Here is a 23754-nt window from a genome sequence, read left to right as displayed (position 1 = left end):
TTTTATGATTGGATGAATATATCGATCCCGAGATGACTCAATTAGCAGTTTTTGAATGATAAAAATAAAATGCATTTGTATTTGAAAAGCCATAAAAAAAAATGTTGTCTATCTGTTAGTTCTTCTTTTTGAGACTGGCTTACATTTCATAGATTTATTTCCTTATTTTAGAAATAAAAAAAAAAACAAATTCGAAATGTTGCGCTTGCGCAACGATGGGTAAAGATGGGTTAACGTGCGAATTCTGCGGTAAGCGATTATCCAATTCCTTTTTATTGATTTAGTTGCATGCGATGTCGTCGTGTGGTGACCGCTTGCTGGGTGTGGTGATGTTCTCAAGTGCGGTGTGACGTGTTAGGGTGCGCCAGTTTTTCCCCGGGTAGAGTGGGGGGAAGCTTAACTAATTTAAACACCCCGAAATTCGGTCAGTTTTTGAATATTTTGGATTGAATACTTTTACGATTAATTGTTTTAAAATAATTTATTAACTAGAGAAACCCGAATTTTTACGTTAGTGTGTGACAATAGAAATACGCCTCCATCATTTCACACTGGAGTCCAATCGACAGACGTTATAGTGGACTGCACATGATGAACCGGTCTTCAAGCGCGGAAGCACGAAAAAGTCGGCTGGCAATGTTATGACATCAGTCTTTTGGGTATAATATTCATAGACTGATTACTGAGGCAGTTATAATCCATTGCATTTTGTATTTGGTCGCAGTTCTATTATACTATTCCAAATATTTAGCAATTGTATAATTTTTTGAAAGGATCAGTTTGAAATAGTATGCATATACTTCATCGTTTCCCTTCAAATATTCCTCGCAAGAGAGCTCCGATAAAAAACGCGTCCGATAGCTGCTAAATTCAAAGTGCTATAGGAAGAACCGCGGCTTCCGGTGCGCTATTTATAGGCACGCACCACCAACACGGGCCGGTGTTGTACATTATTTTGATAAATAACTCAAAAATAACAGTATCTCTCCACTAATTAATGGATTTTATTATACATATAAACTTTCCTCTTCAATCGCTTTATCTATTAAAAAACCGCATCAAAATCCGTTGCGTAGTTTTAAAAATTTAAGCATACAAAGGGACGTAGGGACAGAAAAAGCGACTTTCTTTTATACTATGTATTGATGATGAAGTGGAGGGAAAATGATTTTCTGGTTTGTATTTAAAAATATTCTTTTTAAATTTCGGTTTTTCTAATGAAAAAACATTAATTATTTTTTAGAAACAAAAAACTAGAGCCAATTTCAGTAAGTAGAATTTCATGACAAACAATAATATCAAAAAAATGCATACCAGAAAAGGCGTTTAATGTTTAAGGTTAAGACTAAATCAGTAGAGTTACCCCGACACTATAATGACTATGATCTTAAAAATATTTTGAATATTTGTAAGGAGTTATTCTTGAGTATATAATCTAACGGAAGCTTCTTACTGAATCTATACGGAAGATTTTAAGGCTTTAACAGATCTCAAGCGTCGAAATAAATCAAAAAGAAAAATACTAATTTCTTGTTTTACTCAATGACAATTTCGCTTTCATTTCAAAAGTAATTCGTAAGAAAGGATGATTTCGCTAAGAAAATGTATAATGTATAATTTTTAGTTAGGAATGATAAACCAATTTGTCACAGCATTGGACGCGGATGCACATATGATATTGTACATTTGTAGAAAATATCCGAAACTTAGTCTGGAAAAATTTAAAAGTGGAATATTTTGTTGATGTTTTTTTTTGCGACAGAAAATATTCCTGAAGTAATTTACAGAAATTATACCGGTTTGACAGTGCTTTGACGGATAAAGATCCGTGACCGCTCCGATTACGTAGACCCGATTGTAGTGGCACTTGATATTTCTCAATTATAGCAATAGTTTTGTTAATATAGGGTGATTTTTTAAGAGCTTGATAACTTTTTTTTAAAAAAAAACGCATAAAATTTGCAAAATCTCATCGGTTCTTTATTTGAAACGTTAGATTGGTTCATGACATTTACTTTTTGAAGATAATTTCATTTAAATGTTGACCGCGGCTGCGTCTTAGGTGGTCCATTCGGAAAGTCCAATTTTGGGCAACTTTTTCGAGCATTTCGGCCGGAATAGCCCGAATTTCTTCGGAAATGTTGTCTTCCAAAGCTGGAATAGTTGCTGGCTTATTTCTGTAGACTTTAGACTTGACGTAGCCCCACAAAAAATAGTCTAAAGGCGTTAAATCGCATGATCTTGGTGGCCAACTTACGGGTCCATTTCTTGAGATGAATTGTTGTCCGAAGTTTTCCCTCAAAATGGCCATAGAATCGCGAGCTGTGTGGCATGTAGCGCCATCTTGTTGAAACCACATGTCAACCAAGTTCAGTTCTTCCATTTTTGGCAACAAAAAGTTTGTTAGCATCGAACGATAGCGATCGCCATTCACCGTAACGTTGCGTCCAACAGCATCTTTGAAAAAATACGGTCCAATGATTCCACCAGCGTACAAACCACACCAAACAGTGCATTTTTCGGGATGCATGGGCAGTTCTTGAACGGCTTCTGGTTGCTCTTCACCCCAAATGCGGCAATTTTGCCTATTTACGTAGCCATTCAACCAGAAATGAGCCTCATCGCTGAACAAAACACGCGCGCGAAACACATTTCGAACCGAACACTGATTTTGGTAATAAAATTCAATGATTTGCAAGCGTTGCTCGTTAGTAAGTCTATTCATGATGAAATGTCAAAGCATACTGAGCATCTTTCTCTTTGACACCATGTCTGAAATCCCACGTGATCTGTCAAATACTAATGCATGAAAATCCTAACCTCAAAAAAATCACCCGTTATAACGATTGTTTGAATCACCTAAAGCTAATCGACATAGATATAGAGTTCTATACATATTAATAATCATGATGACGAGACGAATTGAAATCTGGATGTCTGCCTGTCTATCTGTCTGTTCAAGATGTAACTTGAGTAATAATTGAGATATTATAATAAAACTTGGCACACGTGTTCCTTGGCAAAACGAGTTCGTAGATGGGCTTAATACTGCTACACCCACAAAACGCCATTAAACGAAAACCTATAACGTGCCATAACTAAGCACTAAATTAAGATATAGAACTGTAATTTTGCACAGAGAATCGCAGTAGCAAAATATTCTTTTGGGCTAAACATCTTGAAAATGTGGCCGTGGCCCTCCTTTAATAGATTTAATGTTTATTTCTCTTAAACCACTAAAGATACAACCACCAAATTCGGGTAAGGCAAATATGATACGAGCTCAAATTGGATGATAACCCCGCCCACTCCCAATATAATGGTACTGTTTAAAACTACTACATAAAAGCGCAACAAATCAATAACAAATACCTCAAAAGATTAAATTTCACCACCCAGATGGTGTGAGAGTTTACCGAAAATATCAGTCAGAGTGTGAGATATATAATTGAAATTTACGTGATCAGAGTATGTGTGTGTATAAAAAGAGACTTGAATGCCGCAAATACTTCCCCCCATATACCTAATTCAAAGATTTCCGATGACTTTATGTGCTTATATCGGCCAATGTGTGAGTAATATTGATGAAACTTTGAGAGCGTGTTTTACTTCTAACAATACATTTTTGAGCCTAAAATGGGTAAAGTCAGTTGAAAATTTCCCCTAGGCAACTAACTAACCAACATTATGTACCTGAAGGTATTCCCAGTTCCCAGTTTTAATCTTTGCAAGTTGAAAGAGTGTTAAGTGTTCGATGACACTCGAACTTAGCCCTTCCTTACTTGTTTAAGTTTTGGTCACGTAGTGCAGAGGTGGGCATATTAGCCTTCAGTGGCATCTTACACCGTTCGGGGACGCGTGCACATTTTGAGGGCTGGATGAGGGGTCATCCCGAGCAAACATGAAGAGGGAAGTGAGAGCAACGTATTTTACCACTCCATGTTTACAAATAAGAACGCGTGCATATATGGAAAGTTGCACTGTGGGTAACAATCGTAAAATTGCCTTAAAACTTTAAGTTTCGTAATAACTATCATACATTTATAAAAAGACAAACAATACAAAGTATAATAAATATTTCGGAAGACGTTCTTTGGTTAAAGTTCCAGCTATTTCCAAATTAATGAATTAATTTTTCTTTTTAAATTTTGGATAATGTTTTCACGCGCTGATCACATTTCTGTATATTTAAATTATAATAACTTCAGTTTATGAACCACTGGTTTTCAAACACATATGCACAAATGAGCGCTCAGCACACACCTACATACATATTAGCGCTTGTATTCTATTTGTGTGCTTAGCCACTCTCAATTAAGGGGGTACTCTCATGTGAACGCATACATTTTACCAATTTTTATGCGACAACAAAATTCAATCATTTTAATTTTTTAATATATTTTTATTTGTATTTTGAAATGTACAAAAATTTTTTTTTTTTTCATTTTTTACATTTTTAATATATATATTTTTTAAATCAAAGTAGTCCCCAACAAAAAAAAGTAGTTCACTGGTCATGGTGATAGCGGCTATCGTCGTTTTTTTCGTTAAAAATCGTTAAAAAAAATGTGAAAATATTTTCGAAAATAAACAATTCTGGTAGGGACGATAACTATAAATGAGTAGAAGTAGAATATGTAAATTTTAAAGCAATCGGTTGAATACTTTTTTTTTAGGACCATGACAATTTCAGAAAATAGTGATTCGAGAAAAATGCGTTGAGAAACGTAGCAGCTGCAGACTTGTCATGGCGCCTGGTAGACAGTCGCTTACGACACGTCGGCGACTATGAGCTGTAACTTATCAAATGCTATGAATTTCGGTCTGAATTTTTCACAGCATGTTTTCAATAGGTTCTACTGTCAAAATATAAAAAAAACGATTTTTCGAAGTGATTACATGAGAATACCCCCTTAATAATGCCATACCGCAAAAATATATTTTTACTAGGTGATTTTTTTTTTTTGAATATATGTGTGTATTATTATTTTAATACATTTCGAGAGGCAACTTAGATGTTTAAAATTCAATAAAACAATTATAGAAAAAAACCACAATTCTTTGAATATTTTGGTAAAATAACCAAACTGAAAAATTTATATATATAGTATATCAAAAGCGTAAACAGCCTCGGATGAGAGTATGTTTTGGGTCGTTGTCCTGTTGAAACGTCCATTTTATCGGCATTTCCCAGCTAGCAAATGGTAACATAACGTCTCTTAGTATATTTACGTATACTACTCGGTCCATGATGCCATCAATCAAATGGATAGGACCAACACCACTATACGAAAAGCACGCCCACACCATAATGCTAAGGCCACCATGCTTAACCGTTTTAGTAGTGTACCTGGGGTGGTATTCTGTGTTTGGTGGGCGACGGACATATTTTCTGGATCCTGTCCCACCAAACAAGACTATTTTGCTTTCATCGGTCCATAACACGTTGCGCCATTTTGCGGGCGGCCAATTTAAGTGCTCATTTGCAAATTGAATTCTTGCAGCGACATGTTTTTTAGTTAAGAGCGGTACCTTCCTGGGACTCCTTGCTTTTAAATTATTTTCTATTAAACGTCTGCGAACTGTCAGAGCACTGATTGACAAATTTAATTCATTTTTTATTACTTTTGCGGACGCTGTGGGCTTGGCCTTAGAGTAGCGAATAATGCGTTTGTCCTCTAAGGCTGTAGTCTTCCTTTTACCACTACGATTTTCAGCTTTGTGTTCATAATTTATGGCGTTATATATCATTGTGGCAGTGCATCCTATAATTTCTTCGATTTCCTTGTACGTCTTTCCCTCATTTCTTAACTTAATTATTATTTGGCGTTTTTCTACGGAGCAATGTTTTGCTCTACCCACTAAAATAGAAGTAGTACCGCAATGTCAATAAATTTAATCAAAAAATGTTGAATTTACTTAAATACACTTACTGTTTGCTGATTTTTATTTTTATTTGTACTTATCAACCATTCGCATCAAGCACTACTATTTCAATGAACATAATATTTTTGACCAACGTTCAAAATATCGTCACAAACAAGACGAGTAACGCAAAGTTAACGGGATTTCCTGGTTTACCGTTTCTTAGAAGTGCATTCTACAAAAATACTTCACACTTTTTCAACTTGCAACTTCTTACATGTCAGAACAGCGTTTTAAATGTTAGGATCGATTGCACTACTATTTCCATGAACACAACAGTATGTGAGATGCCCCCGCCACGATATAAAAATCGTGATTGGCGACTTCAACGCCAGGGTGGGCAAAGAAGGTATCTTTGGCACTACGGTCGGTAAATTGAGCCTCCACGAGGAAACATCCCCAAATGGGTTGAGGCTGATCTAGATTCCAGCATAAAGTGCCCTGGAGACGATCAAATAATTGCGTCAAACAGTGCATATGTGTTAGTGATGTTCAATCGTGTGTTGCCCGCAAACGTTCAAATTAACACGTCAAACATCAGTTTATTTTTGATCTTGTAGCGAACGGTCGTCATGTCATCGTCGGATGATGATTATCTTTTATTGGCATGTGCTGCAATTCTTATGAAAAAAAAAAGAAAAATTTTATTATTTTAATTTATTTGATTTGTTTTGATTTTATTTTATTTTATTTTATTTTATTTTATTTTATTTATTTTATTTTATTTATTTTATTTTATTTGATTTTACTTTAATTATTTTATTATTGTAATTTATTTGATTTGATTTTATTATATTTTATTTTATTTTATTTGATTTTACTTTAATTATTTTAATTTATTTGATTTGATTTTATTTATTTTAAAATTTTACGCTTATTTCACTTAACTTTTTTCTTCTTCACTTCACTCTTTTTCGCTTCACTTCACTTTTCCGCAAGTATGTATGTCCTCTTCGCTTGAAGTCTTCACTGCAAATGAGTCATGCTTGTCAAACATGAGTGGAGACGATCAAATTATCGTCCGTCAAATAGAAATATCAAAAATTTTTGATTTTCATCAAACAGAGCCGACAACAAGTCGGTGTAGCGTACGTGTAGCCGACGAGAGCCGACGACACCAACACAATTAAAGTGTTTGACGCAATTATTTGATCGTCTCCAGGGCACTTAAGAAGATTCATCAAGCTACCTGGCTGTCTCCGGATCGAAAAACTACCAACCAGATCGATCATGTTGTGATAGACGGAAGACACGTCTCCAATATTTTAGATATGCGTGCGCTCTGAGGTCCTAACATCGGCTCGGACCACTATATTGTTGCAGCCAAAATTCGCACCCGCCTCTGTGCAACAAATAACGCACGCCAACAAACACAAGGAAGGTTCGACGTCGAGAAGCTGCAATCGCAACAGACAGCCGAACGATTCTCTACTCGGCTTGCACTCCTGCTCTCTGGGAGCACTCGTCAACAACTCGGTATAAGGGAACTGTGGGACGGCATTTCAAACTCCTTACGTACAGCTGCAACCGAAACCATTGGTTTTCGGAAAGTGCAAAAGATAATCGCGTAAGCGGTGTCTACGCCAATTAAGAAGAAGAGTATATCAGCATTTTCATAAAATGGAACTGCAATATGTTTAAGGAAAATATATATTATGGTCACAAGTATCTTTTCTTTTTTATATAAGTATGTAGATATCTAGAACTGCCTTGCATATGTACGTATAAAAGCACACAACTTGAGAAAAGAATTCCCAATTGTAATTAAACTGAATTTTTACAAGTGGCATCAACACCATTACAGTTTTATCACAAATGTATATGTATATGTATATTTGCTGTTTTCTTATTAAATATAATTGTTTTTAGATACAAGTATAACTTGTATAATTTTTTCCTAACAGTGATTAGAATTTCCCACCATACAAAGATAAATAAAAATAAATATTAATGCGAAACTCTAAAACCTGCAAAGTATTTTTACCTCTTTTTGTTCACACAACTGTAAAGTTCCGATATGACTGCTCTTACATTTGTGTACTAAATATGTCAGTATTGCCGCAGCCGTTCTTCGATGAACATCAAGTTTCAGGGGGATGCAATTGATTTTTTCGCAACTTTTTATGCCTTTCCTTTCCTGATAGGTAACCTCATCTAGCCCTCGTTCGCTCTTTGCTAAATTTGCGGGCTAAAAATTTGCCATCCCTGACGTAGTGTACTTGTGGGAGCATTTAGACGTATTTTAATTTGTTGTTCCATCGTCTTTTCCGATCCTCAAAACAATTGTTAAAATCAATTTCTGGAACAGCCCTCAATGCTCGAAGCGATTGACGTTTAATGTTTTCAATTGACTCAAAACGGTTTCCCCGGAGCGGTGGTTTGTGTTTGGTGAATTTCCAGAAGTCACACGGAGCTAAATCAGGCGATTACGGTAGTTGCGGTTAAAAATTTGGCGAAGAATTAAATACAGTATGCGACGATGCATTACCGCGGTGTAAAAACCAAGATTTGTCGCTCCATAATGACGTATAACACTGAAAGACAATTCCTTATTGATAGTTTGGCCGGTCGAAAAAAATTCGCAGTGCATCACACCACGATAATCGAAATTAACTGACAATAATCTTCTGATAATCTTGATTTTTGACCTGCTGTGACGAAACTATTTTTGGCTTGGCTCACCTTTGCCACGATGTTCGAAATTGATTGTCGGTTTCCGGGTCGTAAGCATAGATCAAAGATTCTTCGCCAGTAATAATATGTTTCATGACATCCTGGTTGTTGGTAAGCATTGTTTAACAGACGTAAACGTCGCTCTGTTTTCCGAAAGCAAGTAGATATTTGTGAACCAATCATGTTTTCACTTTTCGTAGGCGCAAATGACCATTCCAAATGGGTTTCACTGCTTCTTCCGATATTCCAACGATGCCAGTAAGATCTCTGACTTTTAATAGTTTATTCTCAACCACCAATTTCTTTGTTGTTATTAATGTGGCTATCATCAGTATTGATGGCCTTCCTGGAGGAGTTTTGTGGTCAACGCGTTCTCTACCCTCTTTGAATAATTTGAGAACATCAAAACCACTTGCTCACGACAAACAATTATCACCAAAGGCCTTTTCCAACATTCTGATACTCAATCATTAATATTGTATGTTGCACCGGTATTGGCGCAAGCGTTAACCCATAAAATATATGCCAAGATGATGTTTCCCTGTTCAGACTTAGACATTATATCAGCAACGGCAGTCCCGCAGGGTAAATCCAAAGCTTGCGGAGTTTAAGGGTTTAGTACGTAAAAGTACCGCTGCGCAAGTTCGACGTTTTGAGAAATATGAATGCGTTGACCTGAAGGAAGTGCACTGAGTGTATGGTAAGAATTGTGCATCATCTAGAAGATTCCCCCTTTGGTATAAAAAAGTAGCTCTAAATGATGGACCCACAAATTACTAAATGTAATGTAAAACAAAGTCACTTTTTCTGTCCTTTTGTCCCCTTAAATGTTTAAATCTTGAAAACTAAGCAACTGATTTTGATGCGGTTTTTTTTAATAGATAGATTGCTTGAAGAGGAAGGTTTATGTCATTATAATTTGAAGAAATATATAAAGGGGGCGTGGCACTCGGACAAAATGTGGTAAAAAACCATATATTTTTTGTTTACACAGCCATACATCATAAAAGAATCCACCGATTAATGAAACTTACTTGAAGTTAAACTTTCAAATATTTACTTTCGTTCTGCATCAAAAAAATAGTTGATTCATTTCTTATTTAACCAAAATTGTTTAAATAAGAGCAGCACTTTTTCCAAAAAAAACTGTTTGTGTGTTTGTTCGCTGTCAACCGAATGAAACTCCAGAAGTTATGTGGGAATCTCACCCCACCTCATTCGTGTTGAATTAGATCGTGTGGTGAAAGAACTCGGTACGTACACATGTATGTAAGTACATACATATGTACGAATCTCTTGCATCATTAAATTTCTGGCGTAAATATGTATGTATGTATTTTCAATTCATGTCGTTATTACCGTACTGAATTCCATGTAATTCGGGGGTGTTGTGGAATCTGATAGTTGTCGGAATCGGAATTGAAACCGATCAAAAAAAGCAGTAGGTGTCATGAATTCAGATATTATTGGTTTGATGTTCGAAACAGAATTTGTATCGGTTTTGGGTGTCATCGAAACCAATTTTATCGGTTTTGCTATCAGAAATAAAACAAGAAGATAATCGCCAACAGATTTGAATATTCAGTTTATATTTTTGTGTGTTGTTAGACGGTTGAGAAAATGTAAGTTCAGGAATTTATTTATTATATTCTTACCAAGTAATTAACTTTATTTTTGTAGGGGAAAACATAAGAATAGAACGCAAAATACGATCATAATTGAATTTATGGAAAAAAATCCAGATATCTTAAGAGGGTTTACGAAACGCAATAAACCGACAATAGAATCGTTATGGCAGGAATTAACTGAATCGCTTAATGCTGCAGGTCGTCCACACAAAGATGTAAACGGGTGGAAAAAGGTAAGTAAATTTCAGTCAAAATTAAACTGCAATTAAAACAAACTTATTTCTATAGGTTATAACTGAGTGAAAGAGCGAAATCAAAAGAAAATTAGCTCACAACAAAATTGAGAGTCGAGCAACAGGAGGTGGGCCATTTTCTAACCCTTTCAGACCTTCAATACACAATTGTGCGGGTAAGACTAAAAGACTTTAGACTTTACTACGTGTTAAGACCCAAGAGCAATGATTGTGCGATTTATTTCTAACGGTTCTTACATATATACATTCTTATATTTTTGTCACAATTTGCAAAGTTTTAAAGTGATGGTCATAGTAGCAACTATGCGAAGCGGCGTTAAAATCTGTAAACTTTAATTTCTCAGGTCTGAAAGGGCTAAATATCAGCTCACTCCAAACGAAGAAACTATTGTGCGTCTGTGTGTTATTTCTCAAACTATAGAAGGCATACCAGGTGTTACTCTTGGCACCCAACCCGTCAATGAAAATTTAAATATTACAATTGCAGGGGTGAATGTAGATTTGTCTTCCTCATCGTCAGAGCAACAAAATATTTATAAACTCAAGTTATAATGCATCCAATAGACAACAAGTTGTAAAAATAAAATAAATATGTAAAAATGCAAAAAAAATGTAGGGTATGAATTTAGATATTCCAAAAATAGCAAGCAAATCTTCATGGTATAAAGAAAGGGGAATTGTTTTACTCCAAATGTAACGCGTGCGGGCCACGGACAGTAATGAATAAATCAAAACTGCGGGATCGATTTTAATCATTTTTTCAGTGAGTGACATAGGCCTTATATTTTATTTCCGTGCGAAGCCGGGGCGGGTTGCTAGTAGTATATAATATAATAATAATCGATATTGATTACATAAATATGAAGCGTATGCCGAAATATGACGCAAAAATTTTACTAACTTTATACTTTTTTAGTTTATCATTTATTTATTTATTGACAAATAGCATTATTTAAAATTTTTATTTTATAATATATTCAATCAATTTGCATATGAATTATACTTTTTTATTGGTGGAAGAACCTTTTGTATTTGAGTGAATGACAACCGTCAAACTTGATTTTCTATTGTCATATGACAAATATGACGTTGACTGTAGTATTCCCCACTTTTTCTAATATAACACGTTCTACTAATTTGGCTAAACATCTTACACATTTCCCGATATACATATATGGTATAATATCAACCTTGCTTGTCATTATTATTTTTACAAAGCATATACCACTTACCTGTAAGCTTCGGCCAATAGAGGATTTTGTTTTATTGCAAGAGTTGAAAACTGAGCAGATTTATCTAAACGTCGGCACTGAAAATGAATTGACGAAAGAAGCAATAGAACACCTGTATTTGTACTATCCTGTCTCCACAATTGCATACAGTGCTTTTCTGCGTTTTCATAATCCACGGCCTGGTATTCTCGATGTGCTAACTCTAGCAACCCTAAAATAAATTAAATTTAATGTGTTTTTTTTTTTAATTCAATAAACAGTTTATTTTGGTGGCATAAGTCTTAAAACCCTTCCATTTTATAGTTTATTATTAAGATATTTCACACAATTGGAAATGATAATAATATAATAGTCCACATTGCTCGTAATCGAAATAAAATAGTAAAATTTGGCTGCTAGAAATAATAAATTAATATAGCAAAATTGTTAATACGCTCGAAGTAGTAACTCTCACGTTATTACGAGGGCTGTCCGATAAATAACCGACCTAACCATGATGCACGCGACTTTTTCAAATTTTTTTTTTTTATTTTTCTACATAGTCTCCTTGTAACTCCACACATTTCTCCCAGCGATGCACCCATCTCTGCAACCCTTCCAAATAGCACTTGGCGTCTTTGTCTGCAAAATACGAGTTCACGAAAGAGATTGCCTCCTCATTTGACGAAAATCTCTGGCCGCCGAGCGCAGTTTTAAGTTGAGGAAACAAAAAAAAGTCGCTTGGTGCTATCCGGTGAATAAGGTGGATGGTCAAGCAGTTCGAACCGCAATTCGTGGATTTTCGCCATGGCGACTGTTGAGGTGTGAGATGGTGCGTTGTCTTGGTGGAACAAGACTTTCTTTTTTTGCAAATGTGGCCGATTTTTCGAAATTTCTTCCATTAGCTTATAAATAATGATGCGTAGTATGCTCCTGGTATAGTTTTTCCTTTTTCAAGATAGTCGATAAAAATAATTCCATGGCTGTCCCAAAAAACACTCGCCATCACTTTCCCAGCCGAATACACAGCTTTAGGTTTTTTTGGGGCTGGTTCCCCCTTTTCAATCCACTGTTTAGATTGGTTTTTTGTTTCGGGCGTATAATGATGAATCCAAGTTTCGTCTACAGTTATCAATCGGCGCCAAAACTCGGTCTTATTGCCTCTAAACTGAGCCAACAGAGCGCTGGAAATTTTCATGCGCGCACGTTTGTGGTCTAGCGTAAGCAAACGCGGCACCCAACGCGCGGACAGCTTTCTCATGCCCAAATCTTGGTTTAATATGTGACAAACAGTTTCTTTTCACATCTTCATAATCTCAGCTATTTCCCTAACTTTAATCAGGCGGTCGTCTAGTACCAATTGATGAACTTTAGCGATGTTATCGTTAGTGGTTATAGTTTTTGGACGCCCAGGACGTTCATCATCTTCCAAGCTCCTGCGATCACGTTTAAATTCAGCTGCCCAAAATTTTACGGTGGTAAACGATGGTGCAGAGTCACCATACACAGAGTCCAACTCATCTTAGATTTGTGAAGGCGTATTGCCTTTCAAAAATAAAAATTTAATTACAGCTCGATATTCAATTTTTTCCATTTTGGGGAAATCACCGAAATAGACTCACAAAAACGACTGTCAACAGATAATTGCGCAAGATAAATTTCTGAAATTTCGGCGAGTAGCTATTATAATATGCACAATTTGAAGTAGAAACTCTTTTTTCAGATGTGCCGCTAGCTTCACGTTGAGGTCGGTTATTTATCGGACAGCCCTCGTACTTTCAAATCGCAAAGACAAAACCAAAAGTTAACACTTCAACTCTTAATGCATAAGGATTATTTAAAACTTACCACAGAACTATAATTCTGGGACCAATAAATAAAAGTGACTTCATAAGTTACTTCATAACTTTTATTTTGTAAGCGAAAAATAAAAATCAATATATAAAAGTTTTTGACATACATATTTGTGTACTCCTCAAAACAAAAATAAAAAATTTCTACTTCCATATCATAAATGTACAGTTCCTCAAATAATTGATCAATTCATTGCGGTGTGTTAACTTATTCAAGGATAAAAGAAAAAATAAAACCAAAATCAAATCTTTGGTAACTCGTGGGTGTGTACGCCGTAGGAGACATCGATGTCGAACGAAGAATGTTAATCAAATACATATACGAAACCGATGAAGATGAGCTATCTAAAGAAACTGAGTGGATATTCTAAAAGAAGCGCTCTTCAAAAAAAATAAAAAACGCAAAGCTGATACTTCTCCAACAATTATTAGCCCTTCGAAAAATAAAAATTAAAAACAGGCGGCCAACAATGATACTAAAACCCACCGCCCACTTCCTATTATAATAAACGATGTAAATGATTTTAATAACTTTCATTTTAATATTACAGCTCCAATAAATAACAACCTTTTAATAAAGTTTTTGAGCAACGGCGCCTACAAGCTTAATGTTATCGTTATATTATATTATATTCATTTCTTCATGATTTGTGTGCTGGAAAATAAACGAGTCAAGTGGAATTTAAAATTGTGCTATATAGGTTGTTGTCCGATTTCGCTCATTTTCACAACGTGATATAGAAATATGAAAATAATGCCACGTACCAAATTTTGTCGAAATCGGTTGGTCGGAACCCGAGATATGGGATTTCACCAAAATGTGGGCAGTGCCACGCCCATCGTCCAATTTTCACACCGGCTCTCATAAAGCTTTCGTGTATCATCTCGGTGGTAAAATTTAATATCTCTGGCATATTTAGTTATTGATTTATCGCGCTTTTAGTAGTTTTTAACAGTGCCGTTATAAGGGGAGTGAGCGGAGTTATCCTTCGATTTCATCAATTTTCATACTGTCGGTAGGAGCTCTTGTAATACTCATGCTGGAGATATGCAGATTAAACATATTAGGGGGCATAGGCCGCCAAGTCAACGTCATGTAATAAACACACGAATTGACGTAAATATAAAAGTATACTGAATAAAGCCGATCCAAAGAATAAGCACATATCGACTGGTATTGAGTTGGACTGTGAGGTTTAAGATTTCGCAAAAATTATTCAAAAAGCTGCGTGGAAGATCACACTAAATACCCGCGTGAATCTAAGTGTATTTGGTACCCAAAACATATCCATAAAAGGCGCAAGCTTCGACGGAGATGGCAGCAAACTAGGTCATCTGCTCTCAAAACTGAGCTTAATAAATGTACAGCGAAACTAAGAAACAAATTTAACAGTTTAAAATTTTTTCTTTTAAAACGTATCAGGCTAAATTTACAGCTGATAAATCCACTAACTATTCACCCTGGTAAGCTGCAAGAAATACGAATAAACAAATAAAATATGTAGCATCATTAAAACTAAACGAAACTACAAATGCACATGAGCCAAAACGAATGAACAGAAAGCTGCCGTATTTGCAAATCGTTTGAGAAACATATGTACTCCTAACGATGGATATGAGATAAATCGTCTCAATAGTTGGTTGAATCCACTGATGTGTGTTTTTCTGCTACTATTAAAGAAATTAAAAATCTTATCGGGAACACAAGATTCAAAAAAGTACTTGAGTACGCTTTAATAACCGGAGAAATACTATGTAAATTACCAAAGAATTGTATAAAAAAAAATTGTAAACATTATAAACAGTGCATTATGCCTAAGATACGTTCCATCGCTTTAGAAAGTATCTGAAGGCATAATGATACCTAAGCCGGGTGAGCCAATAGACGTTTGTTACATCATAAAGACCAATTTCGCTGCTGCCAGCTTTATCCAAAATCTTTGGGAATGTACTCATAAATAGGTTCAAACCAATTATCGTTCATAAACACCTCATACCAACACATTAATTTGGCTTACGTGACCACCATTCAACAATTGATCAGGTACTCCGAATCGTTAATTTCGTTGAAAATACAATTGATAAAAAGAACGTGTGTACGGCGGCCTTCTTGGAAGTGTCTCAAGCTTTTGACAAAGTTATACTCAAACTTGTAACCGATAGAAGCGGGTGTTCTCCAGAGAAGAGTGTTGGGGCCAGTGACCTTCCCTCATGACTCTAATTATATGACAGTGACATTTGCGCATGACAAAGCTTTGTTAGCAGCTGGAGAGTCAACTTCAGTATTTACTCGACGAGTGCAGACAGCAATTACGAAGTGGGCATCTAAGTGGCGCATCAAGTAAAACGAGCTTGATATGCAATTTGCTAAACTTTACCACCTAGTTGGCAGGAAATCCACTCGACCGATTCAAAACAAACTGTTGGTATAAAATCAAGTTCTAAGGCAAGTTTGGGCTTACGAAGCCCAACTTTGGGGTTGCTCAAGTCAAAGCTGTATTGCCAGCATTCAGCGCTTTCAAAGTAAAGTACTAAGGACAAGGACTTTAGTTAATACTCCTTGGTACGTTAGATCTGCTAACCTGCAGCATAATCTAGGCGTGAATTTAGTGGTAAATGATATCTCCAAAATTGCAAAGTCTCAAGCACTGAGGCTTAGAAAGCACGTTAATGAAAGCCTTGAGACTCATCGAAACTGCTGGGAGAGAAATCCGGTTGAAACGCAAGAAGCCTTCCGACCTAGTAAGACAAAAGTAGCAGCAAGTGTGTTTCTTAACATTTAGCATTTGGTATAAAATCAAGTTCTAAAGCTAGTTTGGGCTTACGAAGCCCAACTTTGGGGTTGCTTAAGTCAAAGCTGTATTGCCAGCATTCAGCGCTTTCAAAGTAAGGTACTAAGGACTTTAGTTAATACTCCAGCGTAATCTAGGCGTGAATTCAGTGGTAAATGAAATCTCCAAAATTTCAAAGTCTCACGCACTGAGGCTTAGAAAGCACGTTAATGAAAGCCTTGAGACTCATCGAAACTGCTGGGAGAGAAATCCGGTTGAAACGCAAGAAGCCTTCCGACCTAGTAAGACAAAAGTAGCAGCAAATGTGTTTCTTAACATTTAGCATTTCAGTATTTCTCCTAATTAATTAGACTAGAATTGTTGTTAGTATTTTATTTTTATATGCTAGATAAAATTGTAAAATAATAAAAAAAACCTCAATGTTTCGTATAGCCACCCTTTGCTTGCAGAACGGCTTCTATTCTGGTAGGTATGCAGCTTATTAGTTTCCGGCAGGATTCTATTATTAGCAGTGCGCTGTAACTTGTTGGCAAAGTTTGCCGAGGTCTCGGGGAACTGAATCACTACTTGCATAGGACCTTTTGAACTCTCCCCAAAGGTGTCCTATAGGATTGAGGTCCGCTGATTGCTGGTGGCAATCGAGAACTGTAATTTGTTTATCTTGGAACCAACTTTTCGTAAGTCTTGCGGTATACTTGGGGTCATTATCCTGTTGAAAAGTAGAATTTTCAACCGAGAGATCCCATTGACTGAAGCTTCCTAAGAGGTTTTGATCCAAAATATGAATATAATCGGATGCGGTCATTCGTCCTAGAATCCTGTGACATTTTTCGACCCCAATCCAATTCATACAACCCCATAGCATCAACGAATAGCCACCAAATTTATGTAATGTAATAAATTTCTTTTGTTTTTACCCACAAAATATGTGCACATCCAACATTCGCTTCTGTACTCGAAACAATTGATCGAATGAGTTTTCGCGTACAGGTATACGCAATAAACTCATCGAAGTAAGTGAGTTCAGTGCAACGTTAGTTACAAAAATGGAAATATATGAGGGACTATTAAGAGTACATTTAATACAGTCCAACATTTTATTTAACATCAGCAAAGAAATATTTAAACGTTTTGTACAATCGTTCAATAAATTGATGCATTTCGACTTGGATTGACATTTTCTCCGTTTGGCAACTTTGGTATCATGCGTTCCGTTCCCGTTCAGTTCAACTTCGAAATTTACAATTCTGGCTATCAAGCATTTCGATCGTAGCTCCGTTCTGCTAACTTGCAATTTTGTTGGCGGAGAACTTTTCGTGTTTTTATTTTGCTGCGAAAATTTTATTATTTGCGTGATTTTTTGTTTTAATTTTCTAAAAATGTAAGTAAAACTTGTATTTAAAAGTTGTAAAACACACGATATTTCCAGTTTTTGCGCTCTAATGATGTTTTTGATATGCTTTCAGGTCAAAAACAACAACACCAGAGCAATATGGAAAATTTGCAGATATGATGGAGAGTAAGCTAGATATAGCCAACGGTTTTCACCAGCGTCCTAAAGAAGATGTGCAGGCTTTTTGGAAAGAGGTAGCATCAAATTTACTTGCCGTCGTTTCTTCCGCAAACGTATCTAGGACATACTTGAATGCGTCCTTATTCAGACGAAAGTTTTTTTGAATCTAAATAAGTAAACAAATTGTAAGAAAATTGTCTACCTTCACGTGCAATTACTTACAGCCCGTCATTCATCTGGAAGGGATCGCACATATCTCGTAATCTTCTCCTTTCAATTCTCACCCAAGCATTCTGAGATGCGCTGCTCTCCTCCTCAACCAGTAATATCGCCGCGGATAAAGATTCCATACTTACGTTTAATAAAAATAATAACAAAATAAAAATTTTACTTTTATTTATTTTCTTTGAACAGCAATAATTTGTGCATTTTTGGTTTGTTATGTTCTAGTTCACATATTTCAAGGCAAACAGCTGATTTCGAAAGAGTTATAGCTCTTCCTCTTCTTCTTTCAATCCAATTGCAACGCATGATACCTAATTTCGACTCCGGCGGAGCGTAGAGGGGGAACGTAATCGAAATGCATGATAGGGGTGTGTATATCCGAACCTTCCTTCATGATGATTTTTTTAGACAAAAATTATGCAATAATTGTTATTTTCTGTCCCTGGTTTGCAACTTTGTTTTTGTCGTAGAAATAATGAAAAAAATTGTTACAAAGTGCGGTAATAATGTTAATAGAAAAAAGTAACCAATTTGTTATTAACACTTCCATAGAGCACATATGGATGTATATCAATCCCATCGAGCATTTATGACATCATTTGCATAAACTCGTAAGGAAAAACCATATTACTTAAAACAAGAAAAAACGTTAACTTCGGTTGCACCGAAGCTAAATACCCTTCACAGGTGCATTTCTGTTAGTAACTATGTGTTCAGTTTGTATGGAAGCTATATGCTATAGTAATCCGTTCTGAACAATTTTTTGGAGATTATATTGTTACCTTTAGCAGTAATCCATGCCAAATTTCGTGAAGATACCACGTCAAATGCGAAAGTTTTCCATACAAGCCCTTGATTCCGATCGTTCGGTTTGTATGGCAGCTATATGCTATATTGAGCCGATCTGCACAATTTCTTCTGATATTACATTATTTCTATAAACAATAACTCATAACAAATTTCGTGAAGTTATATCGTCAAATGAGGCAGTTTCCCATACAAGAACTTGGTTCCGATCGTTCAGTTTGTATGGCAGCTATATGCTATAGTTAACCGATCTGAACAATTTCTTCGGAGATTACATGGTTACCTTAGAAAATATCTATACCAAATTTCGTGAATATATCTTGCCAAATGTGAAAGTTTTCCATACAAGAACTTGATTCCGATCGTTCAGTTTATAGGGCAGCTATATGTTATAGTGTCGGCAGTTACGACAAATGCGTAGCTTTTTGAAGAGAAAATGACGTTTGCAAAATTTCAAAACGATATCTTAAAAACTGAGGGACTAGTTCGTATATATACAGACAGACAGATGGACATGGCTAAATCGACTCAGCTCGACATATTGATCATTTATATACAATACTTTATTGGTCTCCGACGCTTCCTTCTGGGTGTTACAAGCTTCGTGACAAACTGAAATACCCGGTTCAGGGTATAAAAATCAACTGAAAATCATGCTAAAAGTGGAATGCCAAAATATCAGTTCAGATGACAATAAAAATTATTCACTCCATGCTTCACCGACTAAAAGATGTTATTCGATTACGAGGATATCCCTAGATATTAAGGGGTTATATCTTAAAAATATTCCCTGAAAATCCAATAATTAGTTTTTGAGTTATTTGAGAAATTAGAAAGAGAGCTCGGGCACTTCAAAGCGCTAGTGTGAAACTTTAAATGCGTTTTTCTCAAAACTATGTTTTTTGAATCGGTGACAACTGTAACTCGAAAACCGCTCAGTACATTTTAATGAAATTTATACCGCTTTTAGAATACATAATAAACTCGGGACTGATCGAAGGATTTAGAAAAAAAAATTCCTGATGCCGCCATTTTGTTAATTTAAAAAATAAAAATAAAATCCTCCGATCAGGCCCGGGATTATCTATTTATAAAACTAATTTTTTTTGTCCGATTGTTTTTAGATGAATCTCCAAGGACTTATGGTTGTCACCGCAAGTACCTTTTTTGGAACAGGGTCAACACAAAAAACTATAACTTTGGAAATAAATTTTTTTTTTTTGAAATTTTCGTGACTTCAAGTCAACACATCCTATAATAATGTCATATTACTACTTTTGTAAAATAACATGATTTAGTAGCAAACAAAAACTCTCATTTTTTAGTGCCTCTGACTACGCCTAACTCCTTAAAGATTTTTTGGCCATCTTATAATTAAGCTATTACTTCGCTTTTCTAACTAGTATACTGATAACAAAAAGCAATCCCAGCAACAAGCGGCAGAGACAAAGTTCTAAACTCTGCCAAAACTAAATTTCTTTTGCCCACTGCGAAATTTATAAACAAGTAGCTGAAAAGTCTTGAAATAGCAGTATAAAACACATTCCCTTAACTTTTAGTCGGAAAACCTCTGTTGGCCGTATCAACCGAAAGGTGCAGTATAATTTGTTGGATAAACTAACACGAGCACTCCTTAGGGTCCCAGGGTGCATGACCGTCGAATTGAATTTTGGCACGATCATCGTCCTTTCTCCTGGGATTGAACACACATACACGCTTCGAGCAAGAGATTACATGACTTAAGGGGGTATTCTACTCTAGAAATCAAATTTTGGGCAGTTTTTTGAATTTTATTAAAAAAAATTAAAAAAAAAAAACAAAAAATATTTTTACTATCCATTTTTAATGGTGTTTTTATTGATATCTTAAGAATACAGACAAAAAATTTTACAAAAAATATATTAAAAATTAAAATAATTAGAGGGGGGGAGAGACAGGTGTAAAAAAAATGGCGCATCCTCGTGACATTGATCCTGACTCTCCTGGTGGTCTGAAAAATATATCAAAAGAAATTCTTAATCAGTCAGGATGCTGTTATAGTCCCTTCCTCAAGGAACACGAATTTTTTTTTTTTTTGAAAAATGGCGACTGCCTGAAAATAAAATCATTTTTTATGCTTTTTTTTTGAAATTCCTGAATTTTTTTTTAATATTAATATTAACAAGTAAGGAAGGGCTAAGTTCGGGTGTCGCCGAACATTTTATACTCTCGCATGATAAAGTGATGATGGAGGATGGAGTCATGTGTAGAAGTTCACGCAAGTGAGGAAAGTTCTCTGATCGCCATTCACTTGGGAGTGGCCAGAAACGATTCTTTTGCATATGACTCAAGCAGCTCACGACTTCCGGTCTTTGACCAAGTATCCTCTGGGTAGCCTAAGAACATCCGTTTGAAGGCGAGCTAACGTGAGAAGGCGAAACATCCCCTGCATAGGGTTGTGCGCTGGGTTTGGGACCCGCCACGTAAAAAAACACCCCCAGCGAATATTAACAACAAGCCTCGGATGAGTGACCCCCCTTTTGATGACGACCATGGCAAACGAAATAAGGACTACGAATTGAGGGCATGCACCTGGAATGTCCGGTCCCTTAATTGGGAAGGTGCCGCTGCCCAGCTGGTTGATGTCCTCGTGAAAATAAAGGCTGACATCACCGCCGTCCAAGAAATGCGATGGACGGGACAAGGACAGAGACGAGTAGGTCCTTGTGACATTTACTACAGTGGCCATATAAAGGAGCGCAAGTTTGGTGTTGGATTCGTGGTGGGAGAGAGACTCCGTCGCCGAGTACTATCATTCACTGCGGTGAATGAACGTCTAGCCACAATCCGCATCAAAGCGAGGTTCTTCAACATATCGCTGATTTGCGCCCACGCCCCGACGGAAGAGAAGGACGATGTGACCAAAGATGCCTTTTATGAGTGCTTGGAGCGCACTTATGAGAGATGCCCCCGCCACGATGTCAAAATCGTGCTTGGCGACTTTAACGCCAGGGTGGGCAAAGAAGGTATCTTTGGCACTACGGTCGGTAAATTCAGCCTCCACGACGAAACATCCCCAAATGGGTTGAGGCTGATCGACTTCGCCGGGGCCCGAAATATGGTTATCTGTAGTACTAGATTCCAGCATAAGAAGATACATCAAGCTACCTGGCTGTCTCCGGATCGAAAAACCACCAACCAGATCGATCATGTTGTGATAGACGGAAGACACGTCTCCAGTGTTTTAGATGTGCGTGCGCTCCGAGGTCCTAACATCGACTCGGACCACTATATTGTTGCAGCCAAAATTCGCACCCGCCTCTGTGCAGCAAAAAACGCACGCCAACAAACACAAGGAAGGTTCGACGTCGAGAAGCTGCAATCACAACAGACAGCCGAACGTTTTTCTACTCGGCTTGCACTCCTGCTCTCTGAGAGCACTCATCAACAATTCGGTATAAGGGAACTGTGGGACGGCATTTCAAACTCCTTACGTACAGCTGCAACCGAAACCATTGGTTTTCGGAAAGTGCAAAAGAACAGCTGGTACGACGAGGAGTGCCGTGTCGCAGCGGAGAGAAAACAGGCTGCCTACCTCGCAACGTTACGATCGACCACAACACGTGCGGGATGGGATAGATACCGAGAGTTGAAGAGGGAAGCGAGACGCATTTGCAGACAGAAGAAGAAAGAGGCCGAAATGCGTGAGTATGAACAGCTCGATAAGCTGGCCGACAGGGGTAATGCTCGAAAATTCTACGAAAAGATGCGGCGGCTTACAGAAGGTTTCAAGACCGGAGCATACTCTTGTAGAACCCCCAAAGGTGATCTAGTTACCGATGCCCAGAGCATACTTAAATTATGGAGGGAACACTTCTCTAGCCTGCTGAATGGCAGTGAAAGCACAACACCGGGAGAAGGCGAACCCGATTCCCCAATCGATGACGATGGAGCAGACGTTCCATTACCCGACCATGAAGAAGTTCGAATAGCAATCACCCGCCTGAAGAACAACAAAGCGGCAGGGGCCGATGGATTGCCGGCCGAGCTATTCAAACACGGCGGCGAAGAACTGATAAGGAGCATGCATCAGCTTCTTTGTAAAATATGGTCGGACGAAAGCATGCCCAACGACTGGAATTTAAGTGTGCTATGCCCAATTCATAAAAAAGGAGACCCCACAATCTGCGCCAACTACCGTGGGATTAGCCTCCTCAACATCGCATATAAGGTTCTATCGAGCGTATTGTGTGAAAGATTAAAGCCCACCGTCAACGAACTGATTGGACCTTATCAGTGTGGCTTTAGACCTGGCAAATCAACAACTGACCAGATATTCACCATGCGCCAAATCTTGGAAAAGACCCGTGAAAGGAGAATCGACACACACCACCTCTTCGTCGATTTCAAAGCTGCTTTCGACAGCACGAAAAGGGGCTGCCTTTATGCCGCGATGTCTGAATTTGGTATCCCCGCAAAACTGATACGGCTGTGTAAACTGACGTTGAGCAACACCAGAAGCTCCGTCAGAATCGGGATGAACCTCTCCGAGCCGTTCGATACCAAACGAGGTTTCAGACAAGGCGACTCCCTATCGTGCGACTTTTTCAATCTGCTGCTGGAGAAAATAGTTCGAGCTGCAGAACTTAATCGAGCGGGTACAATCTTCTATAAGAGTGTACAGCTGCTGGCGTATGCCGATGATATTGATATCATCGGCCTCAACACCCGCGCCGTTAGTTCTGCTTTCTCCAGACTGGACAAGGAAGCAAAACGAATGGGTCTGGCAGTGAACGAGGGCAAGACGAAATATCTCCTGTCATCAAACAAACAGTCGTCGCACTCGCGACTTGGCACTCACGTCACTGTTGACAGTCATAACTTTGAAGTTGTA

General features: G+C 37.2%; 1 protein-coding gene across 3 annotated transcripts in view; it reads right to left on the bottom strand.

Annotated features, from left to right (window-relative positions):
- LOC105226367 (UDP-N-acetylglucosamine--peptide N-acetylglucosaminyltransferase 110 kDa subunit) overlaps positions 1-23754 on the bottom strand; it is a 162803-nt gene that overhangs the window by 116471 nt on the left and 22578 nt on the right. For all 3 annotated transcript variants that reach the window (XM_049451231.1, XM_049451229.1, XM_049451230.1), the window contains exon 3: positions 11713-11923. In XM_049451231.1, the coding sequence (XP_049307188.1) occupies positions 11713-11923 (211 nt within the window). The remainder of the gene's footprint in view (positions 1-11712; positions 11924-23754) is intronic.

Source organism: Bactrocera dorsalis, chromosome 3 (assembly GCF_023373825.1).
Source record: "Bactrocera dorsalis isolate Fly_Bdor chromosome 3, ASM2337382v1, whole genome shotgun sequence".
NCBI classification, from domain to species: Eukaryota; Metazoa; Arthropoda; class Insecta; order Diptera; family Tephritidae; genus Bactrocera; species Bactrocera dorsalis.
This window is presented reverse-complemented; position numbering and strand designations above follow the sequence as displayed.